Genomic DNA, 16,774 nt, shown 5'->3' on the forward strand with positions numbered 1-16,774 from the left:
GAATAACAAGGAAACATACCATACACAAGTTTGGAAGTTCCATCAGTTACGAATTTAACTTTTGAAATTGATTGATTATCCATAATTATGATACTACTATATAAAATTAAAAGAGATATTTTTCTTTTAGAACTATCATCATCATAACAATAATGTTTCGTAAAATTCACGTACCTTCTGTTGTTAATATTTGAGATAATCAAGTTTGTTTGTTATTTGATCATCATTCTAATATTTTTTTCACATGAATTTTGTTTCTATTTAATTTGGAGAAAGAAAAAAACTAGTTCAAATCCTTATACGAAAACATTGTTTATTATTATTATTTTTCAAATAATTTAATACTTGAAAATTAGTTGATTTCGAAATAATATGTTATTATGTGTTTCCGGATAATTAGAAATTAATCGATTTCGTTTAGAATAATACTTGTTTATTATAGACAAGATTTAAAAGTTTTTTTTTAATGAAAAATATGTTTACTTTTTAGGGCTACTTAATTATACAACATATATAATTGACAATTATTAAACTGGAATAGGTTAACCATCTGATAATGTATTTGTTGTAATTTGTAAGTAGATGATACTATCATGACAACAGTCAATTGTTTAATTTTTTTCGTCAAAAATTAATTAAAAATTTTCCACATCCTCTCCATTATACTAGATGGGTTTATTTAGTACTCATAGTTTTAATGCTTTAAATAGTGTTTAGGTGACAAAAATCAAAGAGAATGGAATACAAACACATGTAACCTTACATTTAAGCCTAATACTAGGACATTTCTGCCACTACGTTTATTATCTATCATTCGAAGACAACATTTCACTCTGAAAATCTAATACATCAACATAGCAAGGAGGCAAACATTGAAAATCACATAATATGGATATGTTGGTATAGTTCTAACACCATGTTGATAAAATCCATATTCAACATAACTAACACAAAAAGAAATATAACTCAAAAAAGGTGAAGACATTTTTTAAAATATAAAATAGAAGATAAATGTTAGATAATACTCATGTAAATGAAATCAAATTACTAAACTTATTGAATCCCCATTTTGTTGATAATTGATTTAAGTAATAGTGCCAATCGATAGACGAATACTAACCTCGACAATAAATATCCGCACAAATATTTGTTAACTCTACCACTAACCTTTAAAAAGAAATTACCTATAGTGTTTTTTTAACCATGAAAAATTAATATGTTGTTCAGTTTTTGGGTATAAGAAAATAGTTTCTTTAAGTTTTTTTTTTAAAAAAAAAAAACAAACCAAAAGCAAGTAATAAATGATCACTAAATCTTTCACTAACAAAAAAGAATTACATGATCTGATCTGATCTTTTTTTTTTGTGATAATATATAAATTATATGTAAAAGTTAATTTTTATATCTTATTTATCGATAATCTAGATTCTACAGAATCGATTTAAATCTGAAGTTGAGCAAGTTCACGTAATTTTTGAGGATTCTTCCCATCTTTATAGTTGAACTAGACAAAGACAGCCCGTGCGGAGCATGAGCCTAACTTTATGACTTTGGATGCTCTCTTTTTTTTTCTTTTTTATATATATCCAAGAGAATGGAACACATAAATTTTACATTTTAATTTATTGGGAGATTAATAACTGAAAGCGCAATATATACTTGAAACCAAGCATAGAAATGGTGCAGCAATACCGATCAAAAGCCTAAAACGATTATCTATGAGATCCTATAAACCGAAGAAGCTAAATGACAACAATGACGAAAGCCAAAGAACAAAGATGAACAAAAGTCGAGGAAATTGAACACTAAGAATGCACACACTTGGAAGCATATTAAAATTGGTAGAACAACAACTTCATTGTTTTTCTAAATACTCATCTCAGAATCTAAAAAGAAGTCGTTGATCTAATTTTTAATATCTGGCAGCATGGGCTGCATTTAACTTGCAAGTGTCAAATTAATTACTTCCTTCTTGCTTTCAAGCTTATCGTTTGAGTAGACTCATAATCTTGATCAACTGAATTCATATACATCTATGTCCTGCTTGTTATCCATAGACTAAACCATGTTTATGAGAGCAGTTTGGGACTAACAAAGAAAATACAAATGTTCGAGTGGCAATCAACAAATAAAAAATTTTAATTTTGGATAGTCACCATGCCCATGACTTATTAGTTACTTTGAAGTGGAATAACGACATACATAAAGAAAACATCTGAAATTGTAATTTCTTAAATACCACTAACAATTAGATGCAAAGAAGATTCTCTTCAACCTAAATCATTCTAATTTTACTTGAAAATATGATATAAAGGGCACTCAAACTGCCTAATGAAGAGGAAGAGGGAGCCAATATCCTTGCTTTACATGTGCAATCACATATCTCTTTTTTGAGAATTAACAACCACTGTCTATATTAATCCTACATTCTACTATATAGAACTGTGAGTAAAATTATCATGATATAATCATGTAATTGAGAGTATCATGTTGTACAATGGAAAAATTTACTCAAGAATATATTTTGAAATATACATTGGTATTTGTAGTAAGAGTAAAAGCGCGAGAGAAGCTAAACGGTAAATATGAACTATATCCGAAAACCTACGAGAATAAGAAGAATCGCAAAATATTACCTTGCCCAAAATTGAAGATGAGCATTTGTATCCTTGAAAAATTGAGCTTCCCGTAATTCGTCCCTGCAAGTCAAGTTAAGTGGAAGATAAAATCAATTTTTATCACTCAGGTTGAAGACAATGATCCATCAACAAAAAAAATCATAAACAACGAAAATAAAATTATCAACAATAGAAAAATAAACACAAAATTTGTATGCGGTTAAGCATCTTGGTTGTCGCTTTGTGGAACAGAGCAAATATTCGTTATTTTGGCGACAAGAAAATAGTTAATTGCCAAAAAAAATAAAAAGACCACCATTGTGTCGGTGAAGAGCTCCAAGTTCCGCCTTAAAAACGTCTCCTTCGCTGAAGCCCTCGTACAGATTAAGAGATAGAAAGCTACTCAAAAAACATAACTCTATCAAGTAAACGATTAATTAAGATTATAAGTGTATAAAACGAGAAACAGAGAGAGATTTGAGTAGAAAATTGTCTAAAACGAAGGGTATAAAATGAATTGTATAATTATAAGTATATAGAACAATTATATACCATTTGAATTTGTATAAAATGAGAAAAAAAGAAAGACAAAAGAGACTTGGATAGGGAATATACAATTGAATCGAACTGAATAAAACGAGAAAGAGATAAATAATATACAATTTGAATTTGTATAAAACGAGAAAGAGAGAAATGTAAAAGAAGAAGAACTTACATAAATATACTAAAATAAAAAAATGTTTACCATTTATAGCAATAATATTTTTTTTTTCACTTGACCACTTTTAATTCATTTATAATACAAGTTTAATACATATTACAAAGATAAATTTATTATTCAAATATAATACAAGTTTTAATGATAGATAATACATTGATCACACATTTTAATATATTTATAATACAATGTGACAATTTTTTACCAAATAAACATAATATATTTCAAAAACAATTATAGTTCAAATATATTGCATAATTAATTCACTTTTAATACATATTACAGATTTATCACAATATTGATATAAATGATAATAAACAAAAAGTATCGCTAAAATAAGTAATTATTTTAAAAAATGTATTAATTCATGTAATTTTTCCGCAAAAGAAACTGGGCAGCAGAGTATTTTTATTGTATAATTATAAGTGTATATGACGAAAATATATGTATTTGCATGTGTATATATGATTTTCTCTTGCTTATACAAAAATAAACGAAATGTATCTATTTGTATAAGCGAGAAAGCTGAGAGTGGCAAGTGAGATTAAGAAGAGTGGCGAGCGAGATCTGGGAGAGGGGAACAAAAACATACGTATTTATACAATTTTCTCTCGCTTTATACAAATAGAAACATATTTTATATATTTGTGTTTATATAAAAGTGAGAGAAGCAAGTGAGATATGGAGCAAGAGAGGAGAGTGGCGAGCGAGAGTTTGAGGGAGAGAGAGGTAACTGACAAACAATTTGCTATGTGACACAATTAAATCAAAGGATGGTTATAGCAATTAATTTAATTTATTAATTTACCATTATATACAATTTTCGTTTAAGTTTAAACACATGATGTATTTGATTGGTGTAACACTATGTGGGGTAAGTTTTACCCAAATTGGAATGAATAATCGATACCAAAAGACAAAACTACCCTCACTTTGATTTTAATATTAAAATTAGAGAAAGGCTATAATTGTAATTTAAAAATGTTCTTAAACCCTAAATATTAAACGTTTCTTCTGCTCTTTTCTTTTTCTCTTCTGTTTTCTCCCACAATTCAAAGCAGCAGCAGAAGAAGTTAACAATGGCTTCATCAATGCCATTAAAGAAGCAGAAGAAGAACAAGAATGACAAATACTCATTATCGGACCTCAAAACCCTAGGTCACCAGCTTCTTTCTTCAAGAGCTCATGTCAATAACCTTCCTCTTCTCCTCTCATTCATCACCCCTTCTACTCGTCCTAAATATGCACTTGAATCTCTCCTTTCTCTTCAATCCTTCTTCATTCCTTTACTTCCTCAACTCCCTTCTTCTACCGTATCCTCTTCCTTCACTTCTGACTCTCAAGCTGATCCTGAGTTTATCTATCGAACATGGGTTCGTTCCAAGTTTGACGACTTCGTTCAATCACTTCTGGATATTGTTATCTGTTCGCAATCCGATGAAGCACTTAGAGTGAGTGCCAGTTTTTATATTTTTTTGTTCACATTTAAGGATGTGCTGTGTGTTGATTTCGGTTTTGGATGATTAGGAAGTTGTGTTGGATACGTTGATGGAGTTTGTGAAAGTTGGAAACGGTGGGAAGTTTCACTCTGCTATTTACTACAGGCTTCTCCATAACATTGTAAGTCACCTCTTTTATTTATTGCTTTTGTAGTTTACGCAAGGAATTTGATTCGAGTATACTTTCTATGTTTTAGGTTCATTCCTCCCTTGAAGTTGATGATATTTTGCTGGAGTTGCTCGCATCAAAGTATTTTAAGTACATTGATATCAGGTATGGAGACTATGTTCTCAAATGATTGTGTTTTCTTGTATGAGGTTGGGGGTACGGGTAGAGTCAAAGTAGGAGACATTTCATTAAACTTGATACAGACCTGTCTGTTTGTTCCGTTAATCATATTGGTTGCATTCATGTTTAATTAGGTTACATCAGGGTTAGCACATATACATTTTTACATGTTTTTCTGATCAGTTGGTTTCTTTCATCAGATACTTTACTTATATCAGCCTTGAAAAGCTTTCCCGAAACATAGGAGCCAATGATATCTCAGGTATCACGAACTTATTTGCTATATATTGATATCCTGGCTTTGCCTCTTTATTTATCTTGTGCCTGTATTCATCCATTTTTTGCTGTTTCTACAATCAGACGATATAAGGGAGCGACTAGACACCACCGGTGTGAATCAGCCACAATCAAGGTTGGCTTAAATATCTGACTTATGCTTATTTCCTTCAGTGAGAAATTACTTGATGGACAATACAAAATTTCAACTTGGAAGCAACTTGGTCTTAAAGAATCTTGCAGTCCGAGTAAAAACTTGTATTCTGATCCAATATACTTTCTTAGAGATAATAATAATATTATAATTTTTTTAATGATGATACAAAAGGTAAAGCTGAAATTGCTGATAAAAATGATCCCTTATATTTGGGGATTGGCTCAAAGTAATCCTGTAAATATACTCTTGATTAGTTCCGGCATGCCATTCGTATACCAAACTTTATACCTTTTTGGATCCATGATAGTTATCTAAGTATTTATATGCATTAGATATCTTGTCTTTTTATCTTCCTCATAAAACGTTTCTACTGTATATGAAATACTTTGATATCCAATTTGACAAATGACAGTTTTTTGTTTTGGTTCTGCGTGCCACGTTTATTTTCAACTCATAGAAGCAGTTCTCACCTCTAGTGATTACCCAGAGGTTTTAGTTTATTAATGTCAAAACATTGCGCTCAAGATTTTCCTTTTGTGACTTTGTTTTTCATGGTTTAAAGCTTGGACCTATCAGTTCACAAGTTATCTCATCTACTATCTCGTATCCCTCCCCTGGAAGGTTCAGATGACAAGGCAGAATATGATATGTGGAATGCTGCAGGTAATTTCACTTGACCAATTGTTGAATCCTAACATAGTGCTTCATTTCTGTTTGACATCTAAAACAAGTATTATAATAGATAAGCCTAAGTTCCAAGCAAGTTGGGGTTGGTTATAAGAACTTCACTGCCCATGTTATTCCACTTACCTATATATGACATCTTCTTCTCTTAAGATGTGAAAGAATGTTTTTCCTAACGGATTTCACGATCCATCATATGCCTTCCGTCCCATTTTATGTGACACCGTTTGACTTGACAAGGGGTTTAGTGAAAAAAAAAGGGAGTTTTGGATCTTGTGGTCTAAAACAATCCTTAGATATTTGTGTGGTTGTAAATCATTTCATTAAGGGTAAAAAAAAGAATTTTAAAGTTATAAATTGTTTCTAATTGTAGTAAAGTGACATTCTTTTTGGGATGATGATGGACTAAAAAGGAAAAGGTGCCACATAAAATAGGACATAGGGAGTAGTATTTAATTTTGCTATTTTGTGTAATCTCTTCTTATGAACAAATAGCTTTTTAAGTTTTTAATGATGTATTGCAATTGAAATGATCACATTTTATGGTCCTGATATAAAGATTACACTTCATGGCCTTATATTTTGGGTATTTGCAATTTTTATGCCTTTTGTAAAGTTGAAAAGTAAGTCGGTTTGAAGAATCATATAAAGGAGGAAGGATTGCGATGGGTTGATGATCAGGGTAGAAACAGTCTAATTATGATTGCATTTTGAGTACATGCATTTTAGCCGCCAACTAATTTTTGGATTGATGATGGAGGCATCTTTGTATGATTGCATTCTAGTGTAGCTACTGAAATGCAATGCTCATAGTTTGATGAGTGATTTGATCTTTTTAGATTATAAATACCCTACATTGTTTCTTTGGGATAAGGTATCTAAATTTATTCATGATGGTTCAAAACACATGTACAAGATGTATTCAAAAAGTAAAAGGACCTACACAATTGCCCTGATGTTAATTTTTTTTTTAGAGTTGACCAATTATGTCATGTCTTGAGTTGGACGCGCTAAGATTCGAAAACACAAAACATGAAGTAGCTCAGCTCTACATGGAACGACAAATCTCAAGTACCCAATGACAAGGCATCTAAATATTAACTTCAAAATATGAAAGCTATTAAGATTTGAGGGTTTGTCCATGGTCAAGATAAAAGTGCCCAATACTTTGAAAGTACAAAGTGCAAAAACAAAAATCACGGAACATTAGAACTTTAAATTCTAGAATCAAGCCCCAATAATTTGTTCTTCTGTAACATCCAAATGCTTTTTGAAGGAACTCTCAACTAAGCCATTTGTTGATACCTTTCGTGGAGGAGACTAGTGCACAATTGATTTTTATATGACATGTAGCATGTAAAGCACACATCTGTATATATCTGACCAGATAGTATATAGATGTAGTAAAAGGATCTTGCACTTGGCATAACAAAGACACCCTATACAAACGGAAATGTCATCATGAATAATTAAAAGGACTAAGTAGCATATCAAATGAAGCTCAAAAGTCATTAAAAACCTGAGAATAAGAAGACAGAATTTGTACATGACCCCCCCCCCCCCCCCTCTCTCTCTTTTCTTCATTTCATAAATTTAGAATTGAAGCAATTGTTTTTCGCTGGGATTGCTGCTATCTGTTTGATGTGTGTACTTCTTTGACCCCTCTGTCCATAACTTGGCTTACCCATGGAGGAGGCCAACATTTTGCTTCAGATTGTTCCGTAATTAGAATGATGGTGAGAGCTCTTTAAATAACATTTAAAAGAAAAAAGAACATGATCGCTTTAAAAACATTATAATTTCTTAAAATAACATCATTCCCACTTTTTATCGAATTCACTTGCATTTGGCTTCTCTAAAAGTCCCAACGAATACCAGGTTGCCTAGTTGCTACCTCTAGTAAAACTTTTGTCACCTCAAATACCTCTACTAAAACTTTTGTCACCTCAAATACCTCTAGTTGCAGATTCAAACACTCCAAGAGCCTGCAATTTGATTGAGAAAGGTAGGGTAGGTTCATTAGTAGTTGAGTTCCAAACTGTGCATCTAGTTGATGGCCATGTATCAAGCTACAGTGGATTGGATTTTCTTTTTTTAACTAGGGGCGACAATGAATTGGATTTGACTCTACTTTCTTGTTTGTTGCGTTCCCTGAGAGTGGTAACTAGATACTTGCAAAGCAAGGGAAGTAAAACACCAATCACACAGGTGCAACGTGTATACGATGCATATATCACTCTATTTGGTTTTGATTTTTGAAACATTCATTTGGCAGAATTGTACAATTCAAGTTTTAGCAGTTTCTAGTTTTTAGTTTACTATTTTAGGCCTAAGCAAGCTGCCCATATCATTCTTCTTGCCAATGCTTGAAATATGACATATTCTACCTTATCTTTTTGTCTTATTTCCTAGTGATTTGATCTATTTATGTGGATTTAGGTATATTTACTGAAAAAGAAAATGACAAAGGACACACTGGAAAGCAGTGCAAGGGTGAATCAACTAATATCAAGGTATTTAGTGAAAAGAACTTGTGATTTAAAAAGAAAAGAAATTAAGAATAAAGAAGGACCTTTTCCTCTGTGTACCTCACATTGTTGGACTGTTCCTTTATGGACATCTATTGATTCTCTTTGGATTTTCATGCAAGCTAATATCTTAAATGCTTTGTGATCTTCAGGCTTTATCTCCAGCCAACATTGCAAAAAAGATGAAACTGAAATTTACAAAAGCCTGGATATCATTCCTTAGACTAACACTTCCTGTTGATGTTTACAAAGAGGTGAATAACAGTTCCATTGAGTCTGGTTATCTATTTTATGCATTGGAACAGGGTTTTGGTACTTTTATTATCTTTTTATTTCCATTTTCCGGGAACATTTGTACTTACATGATCTCTGCTCCTCTCCTCTTTTCTTATCCAGTATCTCTTGATCCAAGTTATATAAGTGATGCTGTAAAATTACACCTTGATTCTTATTTGACCTTTAAATTTTTGTAGTGCATAGCACGTTTATGTGAAGAAATAGAAATGCGTCCTATTGTTAATTGTCCCTTTATATATGATTTAGCATTTTCATGAATTTATCTTTATCATGAAATTGTGAAATTTTATCCTTACTATAGCTTTGACCAACCTCAACTAGACTTTGAAAGCCGATGCGGAGTAATTCTGGGGTGGAAAAGTAAAATCTGTGTCACATTAATTTTTCTAATGACAGATCATCCAGAAGAGAGGTAGCTTCAAGTATCTTCGGTGGATTATCCAAGGAAATGGAGAGATTGGCGAGGATGTCACTCATCGTATTTGTACAGTGTGTGGATGAAATGAAGGCTGGTTTCAGAGTCTTGTGTGATAAGAGGTGCCACCTAGAATAAAGGCAAGTTCTACGGGGCGGTAGTTAGACAAACTATGTTATATGGCGCGGAGTGTTGACCAGTCAAAAACTCACATTCACAAGATGAAAGTGGTGAGATGAGGATATTATGATGGATTTGTTGGTATATCAGAAGAGAATTAAAAATGAGGATATTTGAGACTAGGTGGGGGTGACTTCGGTGGAGGACAAGATGCGAGAAGCGAGGTTGAGATGGTTGGCTATGTGATGAGGAGGAGATGCACGGACGCCCCAATGCTGAGGTGTGAGTGATTGGTTGTGGATGGATTCATGAGAGGCAGAGGTAGACCAAAGTAATATTAGTGAGAAGTGATTAGACAGAACATGACACAAATTGCAGCTTACCGTGGACATGACCTTACATAGGAAGGTGTGGAGGATGCGAATTAGCGGAGAAGGTTAATGTGTAGGAGTGCGTCCCTACTAGTTGGTGGGAATGTTTTGTCTTGTGTCCTTACTAGTGGTCGTATGATTACTCTTGTAGTTTCTTGTTCCTTGATATTTGTGAATTATCTATTATTTCATATAGTTTGTTTGTAGTATTACATTGTAATAGTACTGGTATGTTACTGTCTGTTGTTTTTGTTAAGATATAGTCTATTGTACTTCTATTATATCTTTTCTAAGTTTGTCTTCGTCTTGAGCCGGGGGTCTATTGGAAACAACCTCTACATCACCTTCGAGGCAGAGGTAAGGTTTGCGTATAGACTACCCTCCCTAGACCTCATTGTGTAGGACTACACTGGGTATGTTCTTATTGTTGTTTTACACTCTTAACAATTTGGTTGAAGTGGTATTATTTCACAGCCAGCTTTGTTTGTGATTCTGTTCTGCTTTCTTACTCCTGAAACATGATTATTCTGATGATTTTAAACATTTTCTCTTTTGCTTTCTGATCTCAGGTTCTGGTTAACCTTCATCAAGTTGTTATTCCCTATCTGTCTAATCCTCTTATGTTGTGGTAACACATTGTACTTTCTTCTTGTTTGTCTCATTGAGTCTTTTCTTTCATACTTCATAAGTTTTGTTGACTAACTGCAGTACTTTTATATATGTAGTGATTTCTTAACTCGGTCATATGATATTGGTGGGGTGGTCAGTGTGATGGCTCTTAGCAGCTTGTTTGTTCTCATGACACAACATAGTCTTGAGTACCCCAACTTCTATGAAAAGCTCTATGCTCTATTAGAACCTTCTATTTTTATGGCAAAACATAGGGCAAAGTTCTTCCAGGTAATAGCAAAATTTTTTATGTTCCCCTCTTTGTATTGGTTTGCTATGTGGACTATCTGTTCTGTTTTGAGAGATTGTAGTTTGTGCTTAAAAGGTTTTGGTTTGGAGTTCTTGACTTAAGCTGCTATACCAAATCCCATATGTAACATAGATTTCCACCTGAGGGCAAGTACTTTGGCCGAAAATATGTGCATCTTTTTTGCATGCTTCAAAGGAAAGTATAAATTACTGTACACTTGAAAATGTTCTGCATATGCTACATTTTCTGTATATGGTTTTAAGATTACTGTCATATCTGTAGTTTAGGAAGTGGATTTTAGGTTCATAAAGTTCATCGTAGTTCCATCATTGATTTTCTGGAGAGCATTCAGAAATGATCTGATAAAACAGAAAAGGGGATATCCGAATTATGTGATATTTTGTGTATCGCTTCATTGAAAAATCAGTTGATTTCTGAGCGCAATAAAAGAAGATGCCAGTACAGCATGGTTTACTTGTCAATTAATTTGTTTTATTGTCTTTGATGGAAATACCTTTTTCAGTATGTCGCAATATGTCAGATCTAGTTATTATTTTATGGACACTAACTACAGAATGTCACTTGCAGCTTCTTGATTCGTGCCTGAAATCACCACTTCTTCCTGCATATTTGGCGGCTGCATTTTGTAAAAAACTCAGTCGGTTATCGCTCGCTGTCCCTCCTTCAGGAGCATTAGTCATTATTGCTCTAATTCATAATCTCTTACGGAGACATCCTTCAATAAATTGCTTGGTGCACCAGGTAAGACTATGGAGTCTTGCCCTACTTTTCTGCTTGTCATTGTTTGAGATGTCGTATCTTATGTGGGACAGTGAAGGGATAAAGTGAGACTTAGAGAACTCCTAGTTTATGTAGAAGATAAATTTGTTGACTAGAGTGGATGTACAACGCTCATATAGTTGACCCCAACTAGTTTGGGATTGGGGAATAGTTATTATTTTTTAATGAATGGATACACACAAGTGCAAAATGTTTCTGCTCGGAAAATGTCAATAGTAAAGTTTTTTGCCTGCTGTCTCATCACTGTGACAGTTGTAAAACTCATATGTGAGATGAAAACTTTTTGTAGGAGGATGGTAATGAGACTACTAAAGACATGATAGGAGCAGAGAATGGTGCTGCTGATGATAGCACTGAAGCCTCCAGTCCCAGCAGAGAAATGTCAAGCGTCAAGCCTAGTATTGATCCTTTTGATGACAAGCAGACTGATCCTTTGAAGGCTAACGCAATGAGTAATTTTCTTGTTTCATTTTGTCATAATTTAAATTTCGATCATTCAACAATTTCACAAAAAATACAATTTATTTAATAAAGTTAATTGTTCAGCTACCACAATCTCCTATACCATTTCTTGTTTTTTTTTTTTTTTAAATTGAGTCGAAAAGGCATTCCCATGACCTTATTACTCTAAGCTTCAGTTGTTTAACCAATTTAGTGTCAAGCATTTTGCCATCTCCTCTTTTTACTTTCTAATCAATTAAAAGGCTTTTTAAAGTCCCCAATCAACTTGATTTGGTACTTGTCTTTGTTTTTTGGTTATTAGTATTATTACTTTTTTTTTTTTTGTGGAGAAAACTTTTCTTTCTTCTTTTGGTGGAAAGGGATGGCCAAGGAATTACATGACCTTTCTTTGCTAAAGGATCTTTGCATTGGTGTTGAGAACAAGCATAATTTCTAATTTGGCATTTCACCTTTTGTTTTGTTAACGTAACTTGATTAAGTGTATCTTTTAAGTGGATGTTAAGTTTTCTGGACCAACATTCTCTGTGTTTTTGCTTTAGTCATTAGAAATGTTTGGGTGTTGGAGGTATTTGTAAGGTATAGAAGTGATCACATTCCTCAATGTAAATTTTTCCTTTTATTTGTTTGTAACACTATTCTCGACTTAATGATGTGTTAAATTTCTACCATTCTACAGGGAGCTCTCTGTGGGAAGTTGACACACTCCGCCATCACTACTGCCCGCCTGTTTCAAGGTAAGTGTATCATATGATTATAGCTTTTCCTGTGTCAACGTGCATTAACGGTTATTTTAATTGAACGTTTGATTTAAGTCTCTTTACTTTTTTCTTTGCGTGTTAGATTTGTTTTGTCCCTTGAGAACGATTTGACAGTCAGAGCTAAAACTACTGAAGTATCAGTCAAGGATTTCAGTTCTGGTTCATATGCAACAATTTTTGGTGATGAGGTAAATGTTCACTACACAACTATATTTGTTTTGGTTATATAATCATTCACTTCTTGGTTGACAATACTTTTTCTTAGAGAAGTTTGCTCCAATTGGCTTACATACTTTGTTCATTAATATGTATGCTTCTGTAACCGATGAATTGTTTCATTTAGTTAAATGGCCTGAGTTTGTTTTTCATTCATCTTTAGGGGTTGTCATAGTAGATTAAATCTCGTCAGGTTTTTGGCATTTCTTTTGCTGATTTAAGCATTTTAGATCCTCCTTTATCGTATGCTGGCCATCTGCCTCATTTACTATATCCGATAGTGTTCCATGTAATTGCATTCTAACTACAATACCTCGTTGCAGATTAGGAGGCGAGTTAAACAGGTCCCTCTTGCGTTCTACACAGCAACTCCAACTATGTTGTTTCCGGAGTCTGATTTTATAGGTTGGACTTTCAAAATGAAGGATAAGGATAGTGCTACAATTTCTGCAAAACGAAGTCGAGTGGAGGAGACCTCATGATATTATCGTGAACCAAATGGTACTTAAACCTTCTATCAGCATTCGTTACGTTCTTTCTAATTTGTATGATTATTCATTCAAATTTCTCCTTCCTTTCAGGAAGCAATTCTTTTGATAATTTCACTAAGCTGTACTTGAATGCATGGCTTAATTAAATGTCTTGTATTTCGTCACTGTAGACTAGTCAGGGTGAGTATAAATTTTGGGAGAATTTAGTCATTTACTGTTTGCCCACGAGGCTCAAAAATATTACCAGAAAAAAAAATACCCATTTTAGAAATACTATTTATAAAAGTAATTTGGCGGGATGCATTTCTTATTGTATTGTCTTGTACCTTGAGGAATTTGTTTTGGGTACCTAGATGGGATAGACAATGATATCTAATGACTTGGGAGGTGTATTATACCACCTTTTATGTACAATATTGTTTTTTGGATTTAACTTATACTCATAACTAAATGCGGAATAAAATAATCGTATATTGATTGCCATTCTTTGTTCCATTGACCAATTAATTTGTGTGATTCAATTATTTTATCCACATCGATGGCTCGATCCAATTTTCTTATATTTGAAAATCCACCAACCCCGCCGGGCCCCACAGATCTTACAGCTTTCTCCCCGGTGGTCAATCACAGGTCCACAACCTTATTCTTTAGTAATTTTTGGATTATTATTTTTTGAATATAAAAACATGACAGAATCACATTACTAACACAAAATATACTCTAGGTGTTCATATCTCACCTAATTGATCTTTCGAAAATATATTGAATAACTCATTCATGTGGAACTTTAAGAATAATTAGGGCCTTTAGTCGCCACCAAAGAATGTGGTGTAGTAGATAACGTTGATTCTTTTTTTCTTAATCAGAAGTCTTGAATATAAATTTTAGTCGGAAGTGCTTTCTCCCGATTGGAGTAATCAGCTCCAATTCAAACATTAGACATGACGTAAAAAAATAAAAATAAATAAATAATGCAATCGTATCTCACCTTTTCATGTTTGGATGCACATTTATATGTTAAACTAATTTTAGCAATGTCACTTAACTGGTCATCTCATGTTAATAACGTGTTGTAAAATTAAAGCAAACAGAAAATATAGATATAAAAAATAATAATAAAGAAGAGAACCTTTTTTATTCTTTCAAAATATGTTCAAATCTTCTATGTACAACATAATTATCCGAATCTTTATTTATGAGATTACGTCAAAAAAGAGTGTTATAAGAAACAATTTTAAACCTTAGACAATATAAATTATAACAGAAAATTATGGATATCACGATAATAATATTTACAACATACTAAATCATATATAACATGTGAATTACTATATATATATTTGAAAGTAATACAACAAACATATATTGTGAAGGTTATGTCATGATTAGCTTAGAGGAAGTAGAGCCTACCAATATCTCACTTTTTAGGTTAAATCTTGTTTAGTGAATGGTTACATCCATTAAAGTTGTCTTTATATAGTGCAATATCCAATGAATATCCAAATTCATAAGTGGGGTTCTTGTTGATGCTATATATGTTTGGATAAATTTGTGTCTATTTTAAGTAATTTTACACCCCATTTTGTCTCATTTTACATGTCTATCACTTTTTATAAATAGCTAAATCACAATACTTGTTATTTTATAAAATTTATGCATAAGTTATCATATTTTTCCTATTAATTAATTTTGATAGTATATTCATCATTAATTATAAAATTAACTTAAGAAAACATTAAACAAGAATATCATTTCTTAATGTAAGTATAATAACATATAAAAAGAAACGGAGGGAGTAACAATTAAATATTTGTTACCTTTATCCATAATAGATAATTAAATAATTCTGTTCATGAAAATTAAATAAGATGAAAAAAGAAGAATCATTAAATGAGATTCTTGCTGTTTTGATTTCAGAATTACTTCTTCTTTTCTTTCTAAAATAAGTGGTATTTAATTAAACAAAATATATTCAAAGTGTTATTTTAGAAATTCAGACAAAAAAACAATATGTTCCTTCGACTCTACTAATAATTTTCTTTAAAAAAAATATAGGAAGAGTTTAATAAATCACCATATTATATTGATTAATTTTGTAATAAATTTATTTTTTATTAAGATGATATTTATTTTGAAATGGAGAAATGTCATATTTGAACTACTTAAAATTTTGAAATATATATTCTTTTTAATCATTTTTCTTGTGCAATATTTAGTAATAGGTATTTACTTTTATTTTGTCACTTAATATTTTAATATGTTTTATCTTCAAAAAATTAAATTCTTCTATCTCAAATAATTTTCAAGATTACAACTATACATTTTAATTAATATAAATAATTCTGATAAAATATTATTATTTTTTAAAAGACGTGCCACGTAAAAAATACACGTATCTACTGAAGACACGTGGATTTACGATATTTCGAGGCATTGTTTTAACATACTAGAGTGCTATTTTAAATTAAATCAAATATTCATAGCATGTGTGTATGTTCCCTCCCTTTGATTTTATGTATTATATTTAGTAATTTGATGTTATAAACATAAAAATGTATTTTTTTTCTTCTAATGTTAGTGCCAATAGTTTGTTTGATTAATAATTTTTTTAAAATTTTTTTAGAAAGTTGAGAATTTTATCAAATTTTGTTCTTTAAAAATCTATACTTTTTGCAGAACAGCAAAAGTTGGAACATGTAATTTCCTCCAAAAAAAATACTTTTCAAAAGTTTGACCAAGAACTTTTTTTTTCTTGGTTCTACATTGATAAAAATATCTTTTAAATTAATAAGCTACATATAAATTATTATTCACTATTTTTTTTTTTTTTAAAAGCTTGATAAAATATGGTATAAATATAAAAGTATTGTTTTATATAAAAAGAAAAATCACATTGGAGAGAAAATATGTTCATTTATAATAAAGATTATGTTGAAGTGATGAGTAGTGCTTCATCTTTTTCGTAATATAAATTTTTTTCGACTTGAGCCCGAACTTAACATGAGACTTCTTCGCACTTTCTTTGCTATTTCCTTCGTGTTTTAGTTTACATGATATTTAAGAAATTATAAATAAAATAATTAATTTTATTAATTTATCCTTGATCCATATTGATAGACATCAAAATAATTTATGAAAAATATGTTCACATATGA

At 31.6% G+C, this 16,774-nt stretch overlaps 1 protein-coding gene and 1 long non-coding RNA gene across 3 annotated transcripts; one reads left to right on the forward strand and one right to left on the reverse strand.

Annotated features, from left to right (window-relative positions):
• Positions 1-1,779: 1,779 nt before the first annotated feature.
• Positions 1,780-3,055, reverse strand: LOC104649824 (uncharacterized). Its single transcript, XR_743644.4, has 3 exons — positions 2,935-3,055; positions 2,637-2,699; positions 1,780-2,040 (listed from the first exon to the last, which is right to left on the reverse strand). It is a non-coding gene; the product is annotated as an uncharacterized lncRNA (long non-coding RNA).
• A 1,296-nt stretch (positions 3,056-4,351) lies between these two features.
• LOC101252639 (protein NUCLEOLAR COMPLEX ASSOCIATED 4) lies at positions 4,352-14,102 on the forward strand. Of its 2 annotated transcripts, XM_004248956.4 has the most exons (16): positions 4,352-4,787; positions 4,864-4,956; positions 5,033-5,109; positions 5,325-5,386; positions 5,485-5,536; positions 6,120-6,220; positions 8,681-8,754; positions 8,922-9,023; positions 10,542-10,600; positions 10,698-10,872; positions 11,480-11,653; positions 11,982-12,144; positions 12,831-12,888; positions 12,995-13,100; positions 13,452-13,629; positions 13,710-14,102. In XM_004248956.4, exons 1-15 carry the CDS (start codon positions 4,416-4,418, stop codon positions 13,608-13,610), a joined length of 1,827 nt encoding a protein of 608 aa, XP_004249004.1. In that variant the 5' UTR covers positions 4,352-4,415; the 3' UTR covers positions 13,611-13,629; positions 13,710-14,102. The 2 variants fall into 2 exon arrangements, with proteins under 2 accessions (XP_004249004.1, XP_010327693.1); XM_010329391.3 differs by having other exon boundaries at positions 13,452-14,102.
• The last annotated feature ends 2,672 nt before the right edge of the window (positions 14,103-16,774 follow it).

Source organism: Solanum lycopersicum, chromosome 10 (genome assembly GCF_036512215.1).
Source record: "Solanum lycopersicum chromosome 10, SLM_r2.1".
NCBI lineage: Eukaryota > Viridiplantae > Streptophyta > Magnoliopsida > Solanales > Solanaceae > Solanum > Solanum lycopersicum.